This window comes from Terrapene carolina, unplaced genomic scaffold (genome assembly GCF_002925995.2).
Source record: "Terrapene carolina triunguis isolate 2854851 unplaced genomic scaffold, T_m_triunguis-2.0 Scaffold402, whole genome shotgun sequence".
NCBI lineage: Eukaryota > Metazoa > Chordata > Testudines > Emydidae > Terrapene > Terrapene triunguis.
The window spans coordinates 1,554,632-1,580,598 of record NW_020664753.1 but is presented as its reverse complement, the minus strand read 5'-3'; the positions used below and the strand labels follow the sequence as shown (position 1 = coordinate 1,580,598).

General features: G+C 48.6%; 1 protein-coding gene across 1 annotated transcript in view; it reads right to left on the bottom strand.

Moving 5' to 3' along the window:
- The window catches only part of ARHGAP22 (Rho GTPase activating protein 22), a 246,096-nt gene that overhangs the window by 210,785 nt on the left and 9,344 nt on the right, over positions 1-25,967 (bottom strand). Inside the window, exon 2 of the mRNA XM_024210355.1 lies at positions 7,560-7,759. Coding sequence (XP_024066123.1) covers positions 7,560-7,759 — 200 coding nt within the window. The remainder of the gene's footprint in view (positions 1-7,559; positions 7,760-25,967) is intronic.

Here is a 25,967-nt window from a genome sequence, read left to right as displayed (position 1 = left end):
TGCATCCCGATATTTTATAGTGCTGATCCGGTCATCCTATCTGCTACAGACTCCCTATGTGACCTTAGTCAAGTCACTTAATCTCTCTGGGCCTCAGTTCCCCAGCTGTATAATGGGGCTAATACCCCTGCCTCAGAGTGAGGATAAAAATATTATTGCGTATGATGCATTGCAATTATGTAGTACCAGGGCCTGATAAGTACCTACACTACCTAGAGAGATGAACATTAGCCATTTCAGAGCACGACACAAACCCCGCTTCTCTGACCTATGTTCCTGCAAGAAGTGGACAAATCCAGCTGACTTCTGGGAAGAGAGAGAGAATGTCTGTCTTCGTATTCACTTTTTAATCTTGGAAGATGCTCAGACACTATGAGGCTAGGCACCAAATAAGAATCTAGAGAGAGAGAGGTCAGCACAGGAGAAGGGCTAGGGATTGATAGCAATGAAAAATAAGAGCAGAAAAAATACAGACTATATGGACAATACTAAGTTAATTATCTCTAAATCAAGACTTTCATGAGACATCAGCAGCTGTTTAACAGCCCCATCAGATCCAGATGTTTAACGGAAGAACCCCTTGACAATTACAACTTGTGCTGGGAGCCCTTTCATTAAAGATAATTCAGATGACAGATATTTACTGTGGTTTCTGAACTGTGATCAATGCATATTTTTATTGAAACCAGATAGCTCAGATTAGTCCATAATAAATAAGAACACACTATTCCATGTAATTGGACTTCCTCGTCAGGAAAGCTGCAGGGTAGAAAACTAAAGTTTCACCTGGGAAACTTAAAAACCTTAGTGATACAGTAGGAGGGCTGCTCCATATCCAGGCAATACTGAGAAGTCTGGGAACACTTAGGCCTGGTCTACACTACGAGTTTAGGTCGACTTTAGCCGCGTTAAATCGAATTAAGCCTGGACACGTTCACACGACGAAGCCCTTTCTTTCGACTTAAAGGGCCCTTTAAACCGGTTTCTTTACTCCACCTCCGACGAGGGGATTAGCGATAAAATCGGCCTTAGGGGGTCGGAATTGGGTTAGTGTGGAAGGAATTCGACGTTATTGGCCTCCGGGAGCTATCCCACAGTGCTTCATTGTGACCGCTCTGGACAGCACTCTCAACTCAGATGCACTGGCCAGGTAGACAGGAAAAGCCCCGCGAACGTTTGAATTTCATTTCCTGTTTGCTCAGCGTGGAGAGCACAGGTGACCACACAGAGCTCATCACCACAGGTAACCGTGATGGAGTCCCAGGATCGCAAAAGAACTCCAGCATGGACAGAACGGGAGGTACGGGATCTGCTCGCCATATGGGGAGATGAATCAGTGCTGGCTGAACTCCGAAGCAGTAAACGAAATGGCAAAATATTAGAAAAGGTCTCCAAGGCCATGAAGGACAGAGGCCATAACAGGGACGCACAGCAGTGCCGCATGAAAATTAAGGAGCTAAGGCAAGCCTACCACAAAGCCAGAGAAGCAAACGGAAGGTCCGGGGCTGAGCCGCAAACATGCCGCTTCTACGCGGAGCTGCATGCCATTCTAGGGGGTGCAGCCACCACTACCCCAACCGTGTGCTATGAGTCCCTCACTGGAGAAACACACAGGGAAGCGGGTTCGGGGTACGAGGAAGATGAGGATGAAGATAATGTAAATAGCTCACAGCAGCAAGGAAGTGGAGAAACCTGTTTCCCCAACAGCCAGGATATGTTTATCACCCTGGACCTGGAACCAGTAACCCCCGAACTCACCCAAGGCGTGCTCCCAGACCCTGAGAGCACACAGGGGACCTCTGGTGAGTGTACCTTTGTAAATATTACACATGGTTTAAAAGCAAGCGTGTTTAATGATTAATGATTAATTTGCCCTGGCAATCGCGGCCAGTACAGCTACTGGAAAAGTCTGTTAACGTGTATGGGGATGGAGCGGAAATCCTCCAGGGACATCTCCAGAAAGCTCTCCTTCATGTACTCCCAAAGCCTTTGCAAAAGGTTTCTGGGGAGGGCTGCCTTATCCCGTCCGCCATGGTAGGACACTTTACCACGCCAGGCCAGTAGCACGTAGTCTGGAATCATTGCATAACAAAGCATGGCAGCGTATGGTCCCGGTGTTTGCTGGCATGCAGACAACATCCATTCCTTATCGCTCTTTGTTATCCTCAGGAGAGTGATATCATTCATGGTCACCTGGTTGAAATGGGGCAATTTTATTAAGGGGACATTCAGAGGTGCCCCTTCCTGCTCTGCTGAACAGAAATATTCCCCGCTGTTACCCACGCGGTGGGGGGGAGGGGTGAAGTGATCATCCCAGAGAATTGGGTGTGTGGGGGAGGGGAATTAGTTGGGTTTGTGCTGCATGTTAACCCTGAAACCGCAGCCCCTCCTTTTACATTGCAAACCCATTTTAAATGGCCAACCCAACGGGTGCTTGGTATGGTTAATGAGAGCAGTACTGTTTGAAACCATCCCCACATGTTAAGAAGGTTAAAAAAGCCAAAAGACTGTGTCTTACCATGGCTGCCTGCAAGCTGAAATCTGTGGCCTGGCACTGCGTGAGTTATCTCTCACACCAAACCGGCAGGCCCTCAATATAAGAGGAAAAATGCGACCTTGTAACGAAAGCACATGTGCTGTGTAATGTGAACAGCAAAATTTAACGTGAAAGAGTGTACCCATTGTTCTCTAAAATGTGTCTTTTTTAACCACCTCTCCCTTCTCCTCCACCAGCTGCAAATCTTTCTCCTTCACAGAGGCTAGTGAAGATTCGAAAGCGAAAGCAAAGGACGCGTGATGAAATGTTTACAGAACTACAGACTGCCTCCCATGCTGACAGAGCACAGCAGAATGCGTGGAGGCAGTCAATGACTGATTATAGAAAAACCCAATATGAGCGAGAGGAGAGGTGGAGTGCTGAATCGCGGGCTGAAGATGATAAGTGGCATCAGCTTGCACACAGAAGGCAAGAGTCGATGCTCCGGCTGCTGGAGCATCAAACTGATATGCTCCAGCGTATGGTTGAGCTGCAGGAAAGGCAGCAGGAGCAGAGACCGCCGCTACAGCCCCTGTGTAACCAACAGCCCTCCTCCCCAAGTCCCATTGCCTCCTCACCCAGACGCCCAAGAACACGGTGGGGGGCCTCCGGCCACCCAGTCACTCCACCCCAGATGATTTCCCGAGCAATAAGTGTTAAAGTTTTAAAGTTTTAAACTGCAGTGTGTCCTTTTCCTTCCCTCCTCCCCCACCCATCCCGGGCTACCTTTGCAATTATCCCCCTAGTTGTGTGATGAATTAATAAAGAATGCATGAATGTGAAGTAACAATGACTTTATTGCCTCTGCAAGTGGTGCTCGAAGGGGGGAGGGTAGGGGAGGGTGGGGTGGTTGGTTTACAGGGAAGTAGAGTTAACCGGGTGGGGGGGGGGCGGAGATTTCATCGAGGAGAAACAAACAGAAGTTTCACACCGTAGCCTGGCCAGTCACAAAACTCGTTTTCAAAGCTTCTCTGATGCGCACCGCGCCATGCTGTGCTCCTCTAACCGCCCTGGTGTCTGGCTGCGCGTAATCAGCGGCCAGGCGATTTGCCTCAACCTCCCACCCCGCCATAAATGTCTCCCCCTTACTCTCACAGATATTGTGGAGCGCACAGCAAGTAGCAATAACAATGGGGATATTCTTTTCGCTAAGGTCTGAGCGAGTCAGTAAGCTGCGCCAGCGCGCTTTTAAACGTCCAAATGCACATTCTACCACCATTCAGCACTTGCTCAGCCTGTAGTTGAACAGGTCCTGACTCCTGTCCAGGCTGCCTGTGTACGGCTTCATGAGCCATGGCATTAAGGGGTAGGCTGGGTCCCCAAGGATCACGATAGGCATTTCAACATCCCCAACAGTTATTTTCTGGTCCGGGAAGAAAGTCCCTTCCTCCAGCTTTCTAAACAGAACAGAGTGCCTGAAGACGCGAGCATCATGTACCCTTCCCGGCCATCCCACGTTGATGTTGGTGAAACGTCCCTTGTGATCCACCAGGGCTTGCAGCAGCATTGAAAAGTACCCCTTGCGGTTTATGTACTCGGTGGCTTGGTGCTCCGGTGCCAAGATAGGGATATGGGTTCCGTCTATCGCCCCACCACAGTTTGGGAATCCCATTGCAGCAAAGCCATCCACTATGGCCTGCACGTTTCCCAGAGTCACTATCCTTGATATCACCAGGTCTCTCATTGCCCTGGCAACTTGGATCACAGCAGCCCCCACAGTAGATTTGCCCACTCCAAATTGATTCCCGACTGACCGGTAGCTGTCTGGCATTGCAAGCTTCCACAGGGCTATCGCCACTCGCTTCTCAACTTTGAGGGCTGCTCTCATCCTGGTATTCTGGCGCTTCAGGGCAGGGGAAAGCAAGTCACAAAGTTCCATGAAAGTGCCCTTACGCATGCGAAAGTTTTGCAGCCACTGGGAATCGTCCCACACCTGCAGCACGATGTGGTCCCACCAGTCTGTGCTTGTTTCCTGGGCCCAGAATCAGCGTTCCACGGCATCAACCTGCCCCAGGAACACCATGATTTCCACATTGCTGGGGCCTGTGCCTTGTGAGAGGTCTATGTCCATGTCCATGTCCATTTCCTCATCACTCTCGTGGCCGCGCTGCAATCGCCTCCTCGGCTGGTCCTGGTTTTGCTTTGGCATGTCCTGGCTCTGCATATACTCCAGGACAATGCGCGTGGTGTTCATAGTGCTCATAATTGCCACGGTGATCTGAGCGGGCTCCACGATCCCAGTGCTAGCTATGGCGTCTGGTCTGAAAAAAGGCGCGAAACTAGTATCTGACGGACCAGGGGAAGGAGGGAGGGAGGGAGGGAGGGGCGGGCGAGTGACGACATGGCGTACAGGTACAGGGAATTAAAATCAAGAAAGGTGGCTGTGCATCAGGGAGAAACACAAACAACTGTCACACAGAATGGCCCCCCCCAAAGATTGAACTCAAAAGCCTGGGTTTAGCAGGCCGTTGATTTCACGGAGGGAGGGGGGAAGGAAATGAATACAGAACAAATCTATTTTTTACATCTTAAGACGACGGTGCAGCATGACTGATAGCCCTCGGCATTTTCTGGGTGCTTGGCAGCAAATACTGGGCGCTTGGCAGTTAGCCTTCAGGCCTATTGCACGATCTGCTGCTCAGGGAAGACTCTGCTAACGTGCGATGAGCCAACAGGGCGCTTGGCAGAAAATGGCATACTACAACTGATAACCATCATCATCAAGACAGTTCCATAGGACTGAGCATGTCTGCCCAGGTGCCCATGATCGACAGCCACTGCTGTACGATGAGGACGGTTACCAGTCGTAATAAACCATCTACTGCCAAAAGGCAAAAGGCAAGGGGCTGGTGCAATGCAGCCCCACGGCTGCCAGCCCCACGGCTGCCGGCACCCAGATTGCCAATGAAGGCTACCAGTCATGCTGCACCGTCTACCGCCAAAAGGCAGTTAGCTGCTGCTGCTGTGTAGCAATGCAGTCCCACGTCTGCCGGCACCCAGATGACATATGGTGACGGTGAGCTGAGCTGAGCGGGCTCCATGCTTGCCGTGGTATGTTGTCTGCACAGGTAACCCAGGTAAAAAGGTGCGAATCTATTGTCTGCCGTTGCTCTGACGGAGGGGGAGGGGCCTGACGACATGTACCCAGAACCCCTCGCGACACTGTTTTGCATCATTCGGGCATTGGGATCTCAACCCAGAATTCCAATGGGCGGTGGAGACTGCGGGAACTGTGGGATAGCTACCCATAAGTGCAATGCTCCGGAAGTCGACGCTAGCCTCAGTACTGTGGACGCGGTCCACCGACTAGAGCACTTAGAGCATTTTATGTGGGGACACACACAATCGGCTGTATACAACCGATTTCTATAAAACCGGCTTCTATTAATTCGATCTAATTTCGTAGTGTAGACATACCCTTAGTGGGCAAGGCAAGAAACCCAAGGGTGCTAGATTAGGTTTGTCTGACCTGCAGCACTCTTTGCGGTGCTGGCGAGCCATGCAGAGGGTGCTGCTGTGCTTTCCGGAATCCCATCCCAGAGCTTCATCCTGAAGGTGATACTGCCTCTACATCTGAGGGGGGCTTAAGGGGCACAGTTTAGATCCGGATTTCTAACAGCCCCAAGTTTGGAGGAGTAAAAGGAAATACTTTTTCATGCAACAGGGAATTAGCCTGTGAGAATCACTGACACAGGAAGTTCTTAGGCCAAGAATTTAGCAAAATGGATACCCAGAATATCCATCATTATAATCATTACACATAAGAATTTTGGAAGAGATATTAAACCTCATGCTTCAGGGCTTAAACCAACTGTTAGAGACCAGAGTGACATCCATTTGGGGGGGCAGATTATCTCACAACTACTACTGCAGGGTTTCTGGCACCTTCCTCTGAAGCAGCTGGTGCTGGGCACTGCTGGAGACAGGCTACTGGACTAGAAGGGCCTCAGGTCTGATTGCCTCTGGCCATTCCTATGTTCCAGATCAGATCATAGGCGCCAACTTTCTCTGCCGCCGGTGGGTGCCCGCGCCCCCCGCCCTTTTCCCCACCCCTGACCCCACCCTAACTCCACCCCATCCCCGCCCCTGGCCCCACCCCCATTCCAACCCCATCCCCAAAGTCCCGTCCTAACTCCGCCCCGTCCCTGCCTCTATTGGATCCCTTCCACAAATCCCCGCCCCTTCCCCACATTCCCCCTTCTTTCCCCTTCCTCCCTGCCCCGCAAATCAGCTGTTTCGCGGTGCAAGCGCTGGGAGGGAGGAAGGGAGGGGGGAGAAGCAGGATGCGGTGGCGCGCTCGCGGAGGAGGCGGAGGCGAGCTGGAGCAGGGGGGCGGGGCTGGGCCACGGGGAGCTGCCGGTGGGTGCTGAGCACCCACCAATTTTTTTCCGTGGGTGCTCCGGCGCTGGAGCACACATGGAGTCGGCGCCTATGGATCAGATCCATTGTGCCCGTCTCCTCCACTGGCTCCCACCCCAGCATGCATCCAATTTACAACTGCAGCCCCCTCTGTGGATGTGCTTCCTCCTACCTCCCATTGCTGTGGCTTAGTTCCTTTCCTCTTGGCCTCATCTCTTCGTGTGTGTGTGTGGGGGGGGGTGTCTCTCCAGCTGGAACTCCAATCTGTCTGTCCCTCAGAGCCACTTCTTACTAGTCTCCCCTCCTGCCCCATGCAGGCAGCGACACTCTGCAATGATGCCCTGTTGTGCCAATTGCCTTGGGTCTGGTCAGAGGCCCGAAGAGCATTAGTTACTCAGCAGATCGCTGAGGGAGTGGAGCTAACATGGTGATCTGCTTTGTTAGTGAGGAATTGCCCAGAATTCCCTGGGAGCTCTGGATCCAGGGTCACCACCCCACGAAGCCCCAGTAGTGCCTCCTAGCTATGCTAGCGCTCTTACTGTTGAGCCTTCACAGCACTAGGAGTAACCAGAAAGGGCTCAGAGAGAGGTCTCAAAATGGAAGACTGGTCACACCCGTAGCTCTGGGGCCAGGGCCGATGCACCGTATCACAGCGTGGCCTTACCTGCGGCTTGGTTTCCTCCTCATCTTTATAGTAGAAGAGCTGGTCTCCACGCAGCACAAACCACCGTTGCTGCCAGTTCTTCATGATGCTCCTCTGCTTCTTCAGCCAGCCAGATTTCAGCACTCGGTCCTGCGGGCTAGGGGACGACGGCCTGGAGGGCAGCCCGGTCTGCTCACCCATCACCAAGCTCTTTGACCGGGCTGAAACACAAGCACACACTGCGTGAAACCGAAGCACCAAACACGGGAGGAGACGCCATTTTGAGTATGAAGAGAACATTTTAAATTCAGCCCATTTGTCCAACTGTTTGGGCCTGGCTTCCTGGGCAGGGATGCCCCCTTGATGCCCTGCCCCCACTACATTCCTCTCCATGCTCCATCCTCCTAGCAGGGTTGCTTCTCCTCCACAGCTCTCTTTGCCTTGAGAGAACCACCTGCTTTTCAGGAGGCTATCCCTGAGTTGATACTATTCAGACACATCCCTATTACCAGCTCTAATGGTATTGCACATGCTAGGGACCTTCCAGGCACTAGCTAACTCCCCTACGTTGGCACCACTGCTCATTTTATTTCTTACAGAAGCAGGTCACGTCCCGTCTCAGTGAAAGGGGAGTGATGGCCCTGGCTCCCCTCCTGTGGGGTTGGGAGGCTCAGTCACTAAAGGTGTATAAAGCGCTTTGAGGGGTTTGAAGCAGAGGGGTAACAGAAGTAGAACGAGGTGGAATTAAAAGAGAAATCTAGGCTGGATCTCAGAAAAAACCTTCCTGACAGGGAGATCTATCAGAGTGGAACAGTCCCCCACAGGAACTGGTAGGAGTCTCATAGCTCAGGCCATTTAAAACCAGACTGGACTACCAGATACCATAATATACTGCACAGTGCAATCTGGTGCCCAGGGGTCTTCTCCATTTCTACTCCCTCTGTTTTTTACGAAGTGCAGAGCAATAGCAATTATTATTCACTACTCATCTCATTTTCCTGCCTTAGTACTAACCTGAGTCCATTCCTTCCCATTTCCACATGGTGCTCTTCCAGCTATAGAAGCCACTTGTGTTTCTCAGCAGCAGCCTTTTTCTGAATGGAGTATTGAGACTGCGTACAGTGTATATAACCTATTCTAGTCTGCCAGCAGCCAGGGGGGGTGAGGTAATATCTTTTATCAGACCCACTTCTTCTGTTGGTGAGAGAGGCAAGCTTTTGAGCTTACATGAAGAACTGTGTGTGGCTTGCAGGGGTGGCAGGTATACCAAACAGGATGCAGCACACTTCCACAGGCTGTCCCGCCACCTTTGACGTGCCGCTGCTGAAAAAGTGCTGGAGCCATGGCCCAGACCATGCTCTGCCCTGTGGCCCTCTTCCTGTCCCCACTCCTCCCCTACCCCCAAGGCCTCCCCCACCTGCATCTCTCCACCCCGGTGGGCAGGGTAAGGGCCTCTGGGGAGGGGGCGAAGAGTAGAGTCCTGTGCAGATACAAAATTTATATCCGCGGATGCAGATATCTGCAGCGCTGCCAGGCTCTACCAGGAACCGCAGCGGCAAAAGAAGCAGCATATTTGGCCGCTGCTCCCAGGAGCCAGCGCCCCATGCTGGCAGCTCCTCCAGTGTGGCTGTACCACCCCCTTCAGCGTGGCTGTACCACCTCCAGCCCTGCCCACTGAGGCGGGCACTAGGCTCACCAGCAACAGTCCTGGTCACGCTATTGTGTGCAAGTGGCTCGCACACTCCTGGATGGGAGACGCAGACCGCTGTGTGGAAGGGACTCCTATCTGGGAGCATGCGAGACGCTTGTGCACACTAGCATGACCAGGGACAGTTTCCAGGGAGGCTGGTGCCTGTCCCGGTGAGCAGGGCTGGTGGCAGTACAGCCACGGCCAAGGAGCTGCTGGCACGAGGTGCTGGCTTCTGGGACTGTCAGCCCGACATGCTGCTGCTTTTGCTGCTGTGGTTCCCAGTAGAGCCCTCAGCTCTGTGGATATAAATTTTGTATCTGCTCAGGACTCTAGCGAAGAGACACAAGTGGTGAGTGGGAGGCGCCTTGCAGGAGGGGGCGGAGCCTCAGAAGGGAGAAGGCCAAGTGGGGGCAGGTGTCAGGGGTGGCACCAAGGGGGGAGCATGGGTGGGGCCTCCAGGGAAAGAGGCCGAGCAAGGGCAGGCCTCAGGGCGGAGCAGGGGGTGTGGCCCCCCAATTCTAGGGAGCTTCTGGTGCTCAGACACAGCCACCTCAAAGGCAGAAGTCACGCACCGTCCATGGTGGCTCGAAAGCTTGTCTCTCTCACCAACAGAAGCTGGTCCAATAAAAGATACTACCTCACCCACCTAGTCTCTCTGATATCCTGGGACCGGCACAACTACAGACTGCAAATACCAGAGGCCATGCAGTTTTAGGTGCTTCCTGTACAGTTACCATATACCCAACCAGCCTTGTCCTCTAAAGGGCGAGCTGTGCTGTCACACAAATTTCTAGAGGTGGCCAGGGTGCACATAAAATGGTGGCCGGCCAGTCGGGAGAAGAAGTGTTCTGATAGACAACTGTGCTTTTCTTCACGTTCCCAGATGCATAGGTGCTCTGACAGGAAACCACTAGAGGCTATTTCAGCAGAGAAATCTGTGTGTGATCTTACTGGCTACTGAACGTGGCAGTTAATCAGCCACAGACTGTGTCCTTGGCCGTGAGAACAGAGCAAAGATGCCATGAGGTGACTTCTGACATCCCCTCTGCCTTATTTGACTGATGTACCGCACTGGATCTCAGAAGATCACGGTCACTCTGGAGTGGGGAGGCACTTAGCATTGAGACTGTATCAATGCTTAAGTGATACAGTGATACAGAATCAATGCCGGCTACTCTTGCCATGTCTCAATTGTTCGAAGTAGAGCATCTGCCTCTGCTGTAATCACTTGTGGCTCTCTGGGCTGCTTGCTGCGCCTCTACCATGATGCCACATGGTGTGGGACTGCCTGGACGCCACCTCCAGAGAAAAGAGGAAGTGGAGGTGGCCAGAATTTTGTTGGCCACTTTGTACATGGCCCTGCAAGCTGCACAGCACCTTCTTCTGTGTGGCTAGCGGGCGATTGGGCAGGAAGGGCTCCGAACTTCACCCCAGCAGGTCCTGGACTTCTCTATTTTTTTCATGCAGTTCCTCAGTGTAATGCACTGTTAATGAACATGTTGTTCTCCATGGTAAAGCCGGTCACTGCCTCCACCCAGTAGCCAGCCCACTGCCTGTAGCTTATCATTGGAGGTATAGAACGACAGCACTTTTAGCAGGCTTTCATGGCAGAACTGCTGTTGGGTCTCTGCCCTACAGGGTCATTAGCTGAGGGGTTGCCTCATTATCCTTTACTAGAAAGCTCTGTGATTGACAGCATCCCTTACTCATGTAGCAATAGGGAGCTTTTCCACTAGCTCAGGAACCTGCTCATCTCGTGTACATTGGCCCAGCAGGTGGCCATTTTGCATTCTGCTCAGTCCCCAGTTTTGCAAGGGGAAGACCCTGTGGTCTCATTATCCCTTGAAGTGTCTAGTACATAGCAAAAGCCTTCCAGGAAAACACCATGGGAGATTGTTTCCAGAGCGGTTTGCAAGGTGAGCTCCACTATCCTCGCTGATTTTTATTCTTTTCACATATCCAGAAAGGATGAAAGCTCCTTTCAGACAGAATCCACTTCAAATAGCCACAAAATCCCAGCCTCAGACGTAGCTGGAGGAGGATGGGCTGCCCATCTCACCAGATTTATATTAATTTCTGGGCTTCATAAAGGATGGGAGGTGAACGTGTAACCTTTCAAGGAATCCTTAACCACCACTAGTTCCCCTGTATACATTAACTACCCCATCCTCTTACCATGCCCTGCTGGCCATCATAGTGCCCTCTAGCTCCCTCTGGTGGATATTTACAAAAGATAAATTACAAAAGAAATACTAATTTTTTCCCCTTCTTTATTTTTTAATGTTTATGAAATGGATGAACCAGATTGCCCCGCACATGTGTACGATGGGCAAGAGTTAGTTCACACTGAATTATGTCAACTTTGCAAAATGTCTCTGAAGAATTCAGCTGGTTGAACTAAACGCTTTGGCTTTACTAGGGACACACATTTCATCAAGGACAAAACTGACATTTGCAGTTTAAAACTCCAGGGGAACTGTTTGATCTTGGACCCCACTTCCACCCCAGAATTAAAAGCTGCTTTCTAAAACAGCAAGAGGCCAAGGTTTTGTACTTCCTGGGACAATTAGCCTAAACAATAAGCCTAGGACAATTAGCCTAAAAATCTCCTACATCCATATTTAGGTACCCAAATAAATGACCTGGTTTTCAGAAGTGCTAAACACCCAGCAGCTTTTTCTGACAGCTGCTTTTCGTCCTCTTTGTGCCAGCTATGACAGCATGAAGGGGACTTTCACTGGACCATGAGTTGCCTCCATTGTGTTTCATAGATTCCAAGGCCAGAAGGAACCAGTGTGATCATCTAGTCTGATCTTCTGTTTAACACAGGCCAGAGAACTTCTCCCAAAATTCCTAGAGCAGAGCTTTTACAAAAACATCCAATCTTGATTTTAAAATGATCAGTGATGGAGAACCACAACATTTGGTAAGTTGTTCCAAGGGTTAGTTACTCACACTGTTATAAATGTACACCTTATTTTCAGTCTGAATTTGTCTAGCTCGAACTTCCAGCCACTGAGTCATATTACACCTTTCTCTGCTAGATTGAAGAGCCCACCATTAAATATTTGTTCCCCATGAAGATACATAAAGACTGGTATCAAGGCACCCCTTCGCCTTCTCTTTGTTGAGCTAAATAGATTGAGCTCCTTGAGTCTATCACTATTAGGCAAAGTTTTCTAGTCCTTTAATCATTCTCGTGGCTCTTCTTTGACCTCTCTCCAATTTATCGACACTAGAACTGCACACAGCATTCCCGCAGCAGTCACACAATTGCCAAATTCAGAGGTAAAATAACCGCTTTCCTCCTACTTGAGATTCCACTGTTTATGTCCCAGAAGGGCATTAGCTCTTTTGGCCACATCATCACACTGGGAGCTCATGTTCAGCTGATCATCCACCATGACTCATGCGTCTCTGTTTCCCAGGATAGAATCCCGCATTGTGTAAATATGGCTGACATTCTTTGTGCCTAGATGTATACATTTAGCCATAATAAAATGCATATTGTTTGCTTGAGCCCAGCTTACCAAGCAATCCCAATCGCTCTGTATCAGTGACCCATCCTCTTTACCACTGCCCCAATTTTTGTGTCATCTGCAAACTTTATCAGTGATGATTTTATCTTTTCTTCCAATTCATAAATAAAAATGTTAAATAGTGTAACGTCAAGAACTGATCCCTGCGAGACCCCACTAGAAACACACTCATTCCATGAGGATTCCCCATTTACAATCACATGTTGAGACCTAACAGTTAGTCAGCTTTTAACGTGTGCCATGTTACTTTTATATTGTTCTAGTTTTTTTAATCAAAATATCATGCTGTACCAAGCCAAATGTCTTATGCAAGTCTATTACATCAACACTAGTCTCTTTATCAACCAACCCTGTAATCTCATCCATAGACCCATGTTGATTGGTTGGCATTAATTATATTATCCTCCTTGAACTCTTTATTAATTGAGTTCCATATCAGCCACTCCATTATCTTGGCCAGGATTGATGTCAGACTAATAGAGCTTTAACCCTTTTTAAATATTAGAAAAAAGTTGGTATTGTGCCAGTCTTCTAGAACTTCCCCTTTGCCCACTTGATCCTTCCTAAATAGGTTTTTAACCGTTAACTTTAACATTCCAGCCATGGGAATCATCCTACCTGGTTTCAGTAATACCAACTGGATCAAATTTAAGCTCATAAATGAGCAATTCAAACTTTCCCATGTTTGTTATGCAGGCTCCTAGCATTGGTGTAGAGGCAATTCAAGAATTTCTTCTCCTCATGTCCTTTGGCTACTTGATTAATTTTGTTCTCAGCATCTCAATTTTGTGCTGAGTGCTCTGATCTTCCCTTTTTTACCCTCCCCTTTTGTTATTAGTTCAATAACTGACTTGCTGCAGGGCAGAGTTAACGGTGTTTGGGCTCTTGGGAGGACTGTTCTGTTAACCATCATATGTATGTGACTTGGATGTAGGTGTCAACTGTTCATATTACCTTTGTTTTCAATTTCCTTAGACTTTATCTACACTACAGGGACTCTACGGGCATAGCTATGGTGCTGTACCTATGCTGGCATAAACCCGTAATGTAGATGCACCTCCAGGGACGGAAGGGGGTTTAAGCACCACCAAGTGTAGAAGCACCACCTTCCTGAACAATAGTAGCTAGGTTGACAGAAGCATTCTTCCATCAACCTAGCTCTGTCTACACCAGGGGAATTTTAAATGAAGCCCTCGGTGTCTGATGTTTGAGGGGGTACTAGCAATGTGTGTAATGGTTCATGTGGTTAACAGCCTCATCTGTAAGTTAGCAAATCTGTTTAGGTGAGAATTTTAAAATGAGCTAACAACGTATTGGGGCTCCACACCTAAAGTAGTGGGAATAACATCTCATGCTTTAGAGAATAAAGTGATTGCCATATATGTTAGCAAGGAAAACTTTCCTGTGTGGACATCACTGCACAATTGATTAGGGGGAGTTGTCACCTTTCTTTGGAGCAGCAGTATTTAAAATCTCTGACTGGATGATCAATCCAATATGTCATCGATCAATCCAATAGTGTTCTTAATGGTGTTGTGTTTGCCTGTCTAGAGAAGTCACCACCAGAGCATGAGAGAGAAGGTAACTGAAGTAGTAAGACTGTGTCCTCAGGCCGACTCAGCAAATACTTTAACATGCTCTGGAGTACTAAATACAGTAAGTTCCTTAAGTAGCCCCAATTAATTAGGTTTTGCTCTTCACATTTTCATTAACGATGTAATTAAACTGGCCACATGCAAAAAAAAAAATCTGAGCAGTAACTGAGAGAGAGGATTTAAGCTTCTCCAGGAAACAGATCAGAATCCAATTGCAAGATGCAGAGGCTGCTGAAATGCAAATCCAAATGCTGCAGCCACAGCGACTGTATGATCTGCAGAGCTTGCAATGGGCCATGGACCCAAGCAGATGTGCCCCATAGCCGTACCAGAGCTGACCCAGCTATCCAGCATGTTAGCTCAGTGACAGCACTGAAGGAGGGACCTTAAAGCTACAAAGCCTGACAAGGCTCCCCGGGGCTTGAGGTGGCACTGGCATATGGAGGCTTCTGCATCTAGGCCCTCAGAGAGGAGCCAGCGAGGCCGAGAGTGAGGTGTGACTGAAGGCTGCCACTCAGTCTGCTATGTGATGGCCTGTGGTACATGACGTGTGTTATTGGGCCAGGGAGATGGAAAGTCCCTAAAAGTGTGTGTCTCCCCCCAAGACCTTGGCCCCTGCTCACTCCTCTCTGGCCCTCCCCCACATTGCTTGCCTTTACAGCCAGTAAAAAGTGATGGGGCCATAGTCCCTGGACCCCCGCCCCCTTTCCAGCACACCTGATTGGGCCTCACACCCATTGCTAGAGGCCAGGTGTGCATACCACACACACACTTTCCACAACTGGCATGATGCAGCCCCTTCGGTAGAAGGCCCCACTCCTCAGCTCCCTGGCTTTGTTCATCACAGTTAGAGCACTCACCTGCTCCCATATAGGTTCTATGCAATCAATGGGAACCTATTTAAATTGGGGACATTGGAATCAATCAAATCAATGCTATGCGATATCAATTGAAAGTGTCGTCTTCTGCAATTTCATAGGCAGTTAGCTTGAATCAATAAACTCATTACAATTGATTTTCATTAAGATCTCCTGGCCTTCAATACAGGCACTCTGGTCTAGTATTACTGGAGTATTTGGTTTAGTGCATTATTTGTAAGGTGGTCTTTGTTTAAGCTGAGAGCCATAAGGGGAGATGATTCAATGAACAAGCAATATTTTCAACTGTTTGGTTGTAGCCTACTTTTGAAAGACTTAAAGGAAAGATTTCACACAAAATATAAGCCAGGAACATTATAGAACATTCTTAAACCTTTATATAAGCTATTGCATTTTCTTCAGATTAGATTTCAGGGAGCTGGAAATTCCAACCTACACATCTGCATTTGTGTTAGGATTTGATCACTGAGATGTTATGAACATCTGTTTTCATCTCCACTCAGTGTGGAAGCCCAGATACACTCCCCCAAATTTAAGAGAATTTATCATTTTGGAAGACCACAAACACATAAACACAAAGAAATTACTAAGAGGGGCCTAGATGCCTGAAGTGAATGGAAATGGGGTACATCAGGGTCACCTGTTTAAATATGGACCCAGTCTGCAGTGAGCAAAGATCATTGTGGTGTACAAAAGTTATTCAACTAGTCAGACTAGTTACATAACTGAGTGTAGTTTGTAGAGATTGGTAGCAATTTTTCACTCAGCACAGATTGTTACAGATCCAGGAAGACACACACTGTGCCCTCTCCTAGAGATTTTACCCTTTCCACCTTGTTTTGTGTCTTCTTCACCAAAAACAAAAGGATCTAAAGGACCTGTTTGCTCTTTGCCCAGAAGAATGGAACACAAGAGGCAGCCTGTGAGAATGTGAAAAAAGCCACTTATGAAAACAGAGAATGCTTTCAGTTTAATGAAAAAGAGAAAGGATCTGAAATAGACACACAGATGCCTGGATAGTGATATTATACAAATGCTACTGAAGGCAGGGAAAGAGGGGGAAACAGATGTGCAAATGCTGGTTTGATAGTGTCACTTAGCACAGATATAAATGAGAGTGCACAAGGTACAAGCCAGTGGGGGAAATCAGGCACATTGGTTCCCAGGGAAGCAAAACTCCACCTTTAGCACCAGTCAGAATGCAGAGAGGGGCTTCCATTTTAGCTGCATATTAGGTACAAGCCTTCAAATGCATTACCCTAATTGCCGCTGAGAATCCAGACCCAACAAGAAGTAAAATCATCCAGCAGATACTCTTTCCTGGAGGACCTTCGCTCTACAGCCAATGTGAGAGAGATGGAAACTAAAACCCACCTGCTCAAGTGACATGCTCTACTCTCTCTAGCACCATGGAACAGTCAGGACAGAATGAATGTTTATCCGGAGGCTCCTTAAATTAAGTTCAGGAATTCACGGCACCTGGAATACCAGAGCAAGGGAAGAATTTGCTGAGTCACTACTGAAGCAGCATGTTAGTTTCTCTGTTACCATCTCACATGTGCTCTGGGGGCCCCACTGCTGACTTCCCCAATAAATGAAAAAAATTTACAGAGCCTGATTCACCTCTCAGTTACAGGGGGATAAAGCTGCACTGGCTCCAGTCTAGTCTTATAAATAAGAGCTTGGGATGGGATTTTCAAAGGCACCTAAGCAAGTCATGTACCCAGTTTCCCTTGAATTTCAATGAGATTTTGGCACCTAACTCATTTAGGTTCCTTTGAAATCCCCCAGCTTTTTATTCTGCAGAGTTAACTTGGGGTGATCAGCACCCGGGGGCAAGCAGCCACTCTGCAAAGTCCAAGTTACTGCATCCTCACTGCCCTGTGTGTGGCGCTAGGACATCTGGGGACACATCCCAAGGATCTTAGCCCTGCTGCCGTGAGCTGAGCCACTCTGATTCTTTCCCAGTGATATGTGGGAGAACTTGTCTGTCCCTGTGGGCACGGGGAGAATTGTGGGAAAGCGCTGGAGGACTACCAGCACTGAATGATATAGCCTGCATCACCACTGCAAAGTCGGCGGGTTACCAGCCGGAGCAAAAGCAGCCCCTGAGCTTTAGCCAATAGCCCCATGAGGCCAAAAGCCCCCCCTCATACTCAGGTCAGAGGGTTTTGTGTGTGGACAGGAAGGAGAGTTAGGGGTTCACTCTGCTGCGAAGACAAACCCTTCAGTAGGGAGGGGCTATTACTATGTACAGATGGGGAGCTGAGGCACTGAGAGGCTAAGTGACTGTTCAAGATCACACAGAAAGTCTGGGACAGCACAAGGAACTGAACCCAGGTTTCCCTGAGTCCCAGGCTAGTGCTCTAACCACTAGACCATCCTTCCTCAACTGATGCTGCCACTAGAAATGTACAGGTTGCATGTTTCAGCTCAGCCAGGCAATAGCTTAAAGAGGTGTGAACTGCCCCATTCATGGTAAGGGGTTTAACTCAAACCTAATTATGACAATTTAAGGCAATATTAGACATTTTGACACTGATCATTTAGCAGAAACAGACAGCTTCTCTGGGTAAGGGCAGAATCGGAGTAGAGTCCCATCCCTTGTCCACTGTTCCCTTGCACTCCCCCCTCTGTATCTGTTCATCTGCTGGCTTTTGTTCTAGATAACAAGCTCTTTGGGGCAGGGAGCATCTTTTTGGTTTGTGATTGTACAGCACCTAACACCATGCGTGCTGCTCCACAACTGGGGCTCTCAGGAGCTACCACAGTACCCCATAATAATAATCCAGCCCTCGGGATCTGTCTGCCCTCCATTCTGACCCCCTCCTTTCAGCAGGAACTGACTTCCTCTCCCTCCCGCAGGGAAACTGCTAATCGGGTTTTGCAAAAGCTGCTGCTGCTGGCCCTATTTTGAACAAACACCATTCAGTCTAGCCATCTTTAACCCATGCAGATACCATTGGCTGAGTGTGATGAAGTAATACCCTATTTCCTGCAGGGCAGGTGGCAGTGCTGCAAGCTCCTGCCAGGTATCAAACACTAGTCACTCAAATGATAAATAAAAGCAAGCAAATACTATTTGTTAAACAACTACAGGAAGGGGGACACTAGCTACTGGGTTATGTCACAATGGATTATTTATGATAATCCATTCCAATAGACAGCAGGTTCTACTGGGTTTCGCCTTCAGATGACAGAGGTTCAATACATTATTGCTTTTTTTAAACAGGAAAAAAAAATCAATAACTGAGAATATTTTTGCATCTTTTCTTTGGTGCTGAGCATGAATGAATTCAACATACCATGGGTCAGGGCCCAGCTTCCATCAGCTTTGTCCTTGGTTATTACAAGATCATGAATCATAGAATATTAAGGTTGGAAGGGACCTCAGGAGGTCATGTAGTCCAACCCCCTGCTCAAAGCAGGACCAATCCCCACACAGATTTTTACCCCAGTTCCCTACATGGCCCCCTCAAGGATTAAACTCACAACCCTGGGTTTAAGCAGGCTAATGCTCAAACCACTGAGCTATCCCTCCTCCCCAGTACTGATGAGGGAGTTCGTGTTCAGAGCCAGCTATCAGGTTGACGGGGCAGGGCAGGGCGGAGGGAAGAGGGGAGTTGATCCTTTCCTGCCAGCACCATCTTTAGAGAAGGATTTCCTAATGGGCCCACTGTGGATTATTCAGTAGCTAGCCGGCAGGGCCGGCTCCAGGTTTTCTGCCGCCCTAAGCGGCGTGGGGTGGGGTGGGGGTGGGGAGCCGATTGGCAGCGCTTTGGCAGCAGCTTAATCGCGCCGCTCCATTCTTTGGCGGCAGTTCGGCGGCCAGTCCTTCACTCCCTCTCTTCCTGTTCAGCAGCACTTCGGCGGCAGCTCAAAGAGGAAGAGAGGGACTGAGGGACCCACCACCAAATTCCTGCCGAAGACCCGGACGTGCCGCCCCAATAGCGGATGGAGTGCCGCCCCTTTGTATTGGCCACCCCAAGCACCTGTTTCCTTCGCTGGTGCCTGGAGCCGGCCCTGCTAGCCGGCTCCACATTCAGCCTTTTAGCACCACAAAAGAAACTACGAATTAAGTGTCACCGCAAGCCGCTGTATTGCGGCTCTAGTAACACACCTAAGATAGGTATCTCGGGTGTCAGAACAGTGAAGCTGTGGCAGTGCATGGACTAGCCCCACAAATAGTTATCCAGGATTCTGGGCAGCCTTGGACAGCCCATGCTTCCACAGCTTCACTGCTCTGGACCTGAGCTAGTTAGATTAAAGCTAGCAGGGGTATGTCTTCACGAGCTGACATCACACCCCAGGACTGCAATGTAGACACACCCTGAGAGTGAAAAGGAGTGTTATCTAATGGTGACAGCAGGAGGCAGCCACAAGGTTCCCTTTACAGTTCAGCCTTTTGCCTATTGTGAGACCTTGGCAGGAACTCACTTAACCTTCGGTGCCCGAGTTTCTCCATTTGTAATAGCAGGATAGTTATAATTCCCTGCCTGGAAAGAGTTTTGCAAGGCTTATGTCACTAGTGTTTATGCAATGCTTGGAGGTTCCTGTGTGAAGAAGGCTCTAGAAATACCAAGTGCACATATTTTAAAATAGTGTTGCCCCTTTTTTATGAGTGGCTAGTCAAAGTTAGGAGCCCTGGGGACGTTCCAGCTGGAAGGAGAAGTAGATGGAGTTTTGTATTTTCTTTGATGCAGTCTTGTTAATTTATAAGGAATGTACAAAGTCCTGTATATCCAAATGCAGAAGGAACCAAGAACGGAAGGAGCGGTTTCTTCCAGCTTCCAAGCCTCTTTCACTAACACTAGACCCAAAAGCTGTCTCCCACCCCCTGTGCTTGCAGGTCCCTGCTTGAGTTTGTTGCTTTTCCCCCTGGTCTTGTCTTCTGTGATCTCTCTTCCCCTCCCACCTACCCCAAACAATACTCCACCCAAAGCCCTTGGCATGTTGACATCTTTTGTCTTGGGGGGGCTTATGCTTTCAGTTATGTTAACTGAAGGGTGAGTTCATACCTATCAATCCCAATAGGGTTTTAACTCAACCCATAACAAGGTTACACCCAGCTCATACAATGTCAACCACCTTCCCTAAGCCAGACAACAATGGCTTGCAGACAATAATGTGCTTGCACAACAGCTGATGAAGAAAAATAGCCCAAAGAAATACTGTCTTTGCTGTTAAACCCGCAGTTTTGGGGGCAGGGCCTGTCTTTCTGTTCTATTTTTGTACAGTGCCTAGTGCAACGGGGTCTTCATTCATAGTGGGAGCTTTGAGGCGATACAGCAATACAAATAATAGAGTGGGCTGTGGTGGAAGGCAAGGGGGCTACATCTGGTGCATCACAGCTCCCAGTGACACGGGGGCTGACATCAGTACCTAGCACTCCTATACATCCTTTTATCTAGGCACTTCATAAACACTCATTCATCCCAGCACGCCCCTGTGAGGTTGATAAGTACATGATCACCCTACTCTATTCCATAGAAGTTCTTATCCCGCAATCATCACTCATCTGAGCACCTTTCCCACTTGCCTTAAGAAATGTGACTACACATCTGTCACCTGCTGTTTGGCCTCTCAGCCTCTCCCCAGGGGTGAATCCTGTGCAGTGGAATGCCTTGTTTTGGTAGAGTTTTTTTTTTTTTTAAACTACACGTGTTACACTAGAGAAGGCAAAGTCAAAGCAATGCACAGACGCTGCAGGGGCTGCAAATATTGCAGGGGCTGGTGGGATATCAGTGCAAGGCAATGAACGTGTGGCAAAAGTTGACCACTACAGATGCGATCTACATCAAAGGGGCCCTCCACAGAATGAGGGGCAGAACTGCCAGAACAACATGTTGGAGGCAGAAGAGCCAAGCAGTAGTACAGGGGAGAGAAGCGAGCAGCAATAGTCCGGAGATGTAAGAATCTCAGCAATCTCAGACATCCAGGCATGAGATGGGAACGGATGAATCAAGAATTCCCAGACGATGGATCCAGCTGTCTCACAGCTGAGATGCTGGGAAAAGGATCGACTAGCCCAAGGACCCTGAAGCGGCAGCCCTGTCTCCATCTTTTGGGCTCTCTATTAGCAACAAACTTTGGAAATTCTAGGGCAGTGATTCTCAACACATGGACCACTTGCAGCCCAATCAGCACACAGCTGTGGCCCATGTGACATCCTCAGGGCCATACAGGTAGTATATATATTGTGTGGATATGGGCCACATAACACAGAGAGCTGCATATGTGGCCCACAATGGTGAACAGGTTGAGAACCACTTTTCTAGGGTAACTTATAAGGCTGATGTTTGTTTGTGTATTTGCACACATTTCTGGGGGAGATGAGTGTCTTTAGTGGGACTCCACCAAGGGCTGGAGCCTCCAGAGCCCATCGCTTGGCATGCTTTTGATACGGTTTCCCACAGTATTCTTGCCAGCACATTAAAAAAGTATGGATTGGATGAATGGACTATAAGGTGGATAGAAAGTCGGCTAGATTGTCAGGCTCAATGGGTAGTGATCAATGGCTTGATGTCTAGTTGGCAGCTGGTATCAAGTGGAGTGCCCCAAGGGTCAGTCCTGGTGCTGGTTTTGTTCAACATCTTCATTATGATCTGGATGATGGATTGCACCCTCATCAAGTTTGCAGATGACACTAAGCTGGGAGGAGAGGTAGATACACTGGAGGGTAGGGATAGGGTCCAGAGTGACCTAGACAAATTGGAGGCTTGGGCCAAAAGAAATCTGATGAGGTTCAGCAAGGACAAGTGCAGAGTCCTACACTTAGGATGGAAGAATCCCATGCACTGCTACAGGCTGGGAACCGACTGGATAAGCAGCAGTTCTGCAGAAAGGGACCTGAGGATTACAGTGGACGAGAAGCTGGATATGAGTCAGCAGTGTGCCCTTGTTGCCAAGAAGGCCAACGGCATATTGGATTAGTAGGAGCATTGCCAGCAGATCAAGGGAAGTGATTATTCCCCTCTATTAGACACTGATGAGGCCACATCTGGAGTATTACATCCAGTTCTCCCCCCTGCCGCCCCAACTACAGAAAGGATGTGAACAAATTGGAGAGAGTCCAATGGAGGGCAACGAAAATAATTAGGGGGCTGAGGCACATGATTTATGAGGAGAGGCTGAGGGAACTGGGGTTATTTAGTCTACAGAAGAGAAGAGTGAGGGGGGATTTGATAGCCGCCTTCAACTACCTGAAGGGGGGTTCCAAAGAGGATGGAGCTAGGCTATTCTCAGTGGTGGCAGAAGACAGAACAAGGAGCAATGGGGGACGTCTAGGTTGGATATTAGGAAAACCTATTTCACTAGGAGGGTGGTAAAGCACTGGAATGGGTAACCTGGGGAGGTGGTGGAATCTCCATCCTTAGAGGTTTTTAAGGCCTGTCTTGACAAAGCCCTGGCTGGGATGATTTAGTTGGGGTTAGTCCTGCTTTGAGCAGGGGGTTGGACTAGATGACCTCCTAAGGTCTCTTCCAACCCTAATCTTCTAGGCCTACACCACCTGCCTCCAAGCCTGCAATACAGACAGCATGCCAGATAGATATCACAAAGGGACTGGTGTGTCACAGCACACAGTAAAAACAATGAGGAGTCCTTGTGGCACCTTAGAAACGAACAGATTTATTTGGGCATAAGCTTTCGTGGGCTAAAACCCACTTCATCAGATGCATGGAGTGAAAAATACAGTAAGCAGTATATATATTACAGCACATGAAGAGATGGGAGTTGCCTTACCAAGTGGGGGGTCAGTGCTAATGAGGCCACAGCACGCAGTGACACCCCGCCCTGGGATCACTTACCTTTTGCCCTTTCCTAGCTCCTTTCATCCAAGCACGTTACAAACATTCCTTCCTTCTCAGCACAGCCTGTGACACTGATAAGTGTGTTATCATCCCTACTGTACATGTGTGCGGGTTGGGGGGGCGGGGAGGCTACTGATGCCTAGGGCTATGGAGCAAATGGATGGCAGAGCCAGGAAGACAAATCCAGGAGTCCTTACTCCCAATCCCAGCAGTCAAAGGACTACACTGACTTCAGTGGGAGTTTTGCCCAAGTAAGGAGCTCAGCATCGATGCAAGATTTTCAGTGCCCCATGCTGACAGGCCACAGTCAAGACTAGAACCAGGCAGGAATCATTTTTCACATCCCATGAGAAATTTGAGATTTGGAACATTTTTTCCACCCCGAACTGGGACAAAGCCAAAATCTCAAAAACTTTTGCAGGCCAACAAACTGGAAAAAAAAATGGTTTAGGGAGAAAAAAAGGGGGAAAAAATGGTTTGGGTTAATCAAAATATTTTGTTTAGATAATTTTGAAACATTGCATATGATTTTGATCTTTTCTTTTTTTAACTGTTAGAATAAATTAAGTTGAATTTTGAGATAAAAAAATCATTTTGAACCAAAATCCCAAAACTTCTTAAAAAAAAAGTCAAAGGGAGACGTTCCAACACCGTCAAAACAAAAAAAAGTTACCCTTTCTTTGTGTCAGGAAATTTGTCAGAATTTACCTGTTTCCATGAAGAGTTTCAGTTCTGACAAATCATTATTTTTCATTAAATGACAACAGCCAGTCAGCTCTGTTCAAGACTTCAGTCAGTGACAGATCACAACACCAACCTCTCCTCTAAAGGGTGAGTGATTTTAATCTAACATCAGTTCTGCCTTGCAAACGCCTCCTCTGTTCACTTAGCCCCTTGCAGAGTGTGCAAATGTAGGTGCCGTTCTGGGAATCAAATTTAAAAGCAGCCTTGTCTCACTGAAGCATAAATAATTCTTACCACATGCATTTAGGAAGCAAGATGTTATCAGTTACTTTCCCAGATCCCACCAACAAAGCACTAAAGGTCTCTTCCTAAAAGGGATTATTAAGCAGATGTTTATATGGAAGCAGAGGACCAACACGTGTTATTTAAAGTCCAGCAGATTTGACTAGCTCGATGCTCTGCAGAAGCACAAAATAGCAACTAGCTAAATCTTCATCCTGCAACAGACTGAACTGGTCAATGGCCTATGTGAAAAGGGTCTGAGTCCATCTCCATGGCCCAAAGCCACCAGCACAAGTGGCATCAACTGCATCTTTTGTTTGTACTCTCAGCAGGTTAATTCTGAGCCCACATGGCAGGGAGGTGTGAGAGGTGTAAGTCAGCTGTTACCACTCAAGAAAGATCTTGGAGTCATTGTGGATAGTTCTCTGAAAACATCCACTCAATGTGCAGCGGCAGTCAAAAAAGCTAACAGAATGCTGGGAATAATTAAGAAAGGGATAGATAAGAAGACAGAAAATATCATATTGCCTCTATATAAATCCATGGTACGCCCACTTCCTGAATACTGCATACAGATCTGGTTGCCCCATCTCAAAAAAAAAAAAAAAAAAAAAAAAAATTAGAATTGGAAAAGGTTCAGAAAAGGGCAACAAAAATGATTAGGGGTATGGAACGGCTTCCGTATGAGGAGAGATTAAAAAAAGACTGGGACTTTTCAGCTTGGAAGAGAGATGACTAATGGGGGATATGATTGAGGTCTATAAAATCATGACTGGTATGGAGAAAGTAAATAAGGAAGTGTTATTTACTCCTTCTCATAACACAAGAACTAGGGGTCACCAAATGAAATTAATACGCAGCAGGTTTAAAACAAACAAAAGGAAGTATTTCTTCACACAACACACAGTCAACCTGTGGAACTCTTTGCTAGAGGATGTTGTGAAGGTCCATCAATGGTTTTTAGCCAGGATGGGCAGGGATGGTGTCTCTAGCCTCTGTTTGCCAGAAGCTGGGAATGAGCGGCAGGGAATGGATCACTTGATGATTACCTGTTCATTCCCTCTGGCATTGGTCATTGTTGGAAAACAGGATACTGGGCTAGATGGACCTTTGGTCTGACCCAGTATGACCATTCTTATGTTCTTAACAGCAGTGAAAATGATGGTGCTTATACTGCTGTGACGGCAGGCAAGGGTTGCTAGCCAGTGACCACTGAGGGGAGGGGAAATCTGTGGGGAAAGGAATCCTGGCATCCAGAATCCCCTCTCCATGATCCTTGCAATACCAGCTTGTAGCGAGGCAGTGTGGTTCCCTGGCACCCTGGAGAGGGACGAGCCCCTCCGGAGGCCAAAGTGGGCGGAGCCAGTGGAGCTTGCGCCCGCCCCCCAGAGGTCAAGGCGCAGGACAGGAAGTACAAAAGCCCAACCCCAGAGCTCCCTAGAGGCCCAGTTGCCGGAGAAGCCAGATGCCTGTGGTCTCGCTTCTGGTTGGGAGACTCCTGCAGTTTGCGACTGACCTGAGGACTGGCCAGACCAGCTGAGGTCTGATGCTGACCAGGCCCCAGAGAAGCTATTAAGCCTGCCTGTGGCAAGTTATCTTGAGGAGCTGCCAAGCCTACCGCTCGCTGAGTCCCCTGAGGAGCCTATGCTGCTTGATTCCTTGGAGACACCGTCCAGATGCAGGTACCTCTAGAGGGGGAGGTAGGAAGTAGCCCGGGGGCAGCTGACCCTAGTCTGGCTGCAGCACACCCAGAGCTGATGTCAGTGTGTTGCAGCCAGAATCCGCACTGACACAGCAGCAGGCCATCTGCTGCTGCTAGGGCCCCGGGCTGGGATGCAGTGGAGTGGGAGGGCCTGTGTCTCCCCTGCCATCCAACGTGTGGGTGGCAGTTTCCCCCTCTCCCAGGCCCTCTGGAACCATAGCCTGGCCTAGTGCTTCACTGTTTGCTCA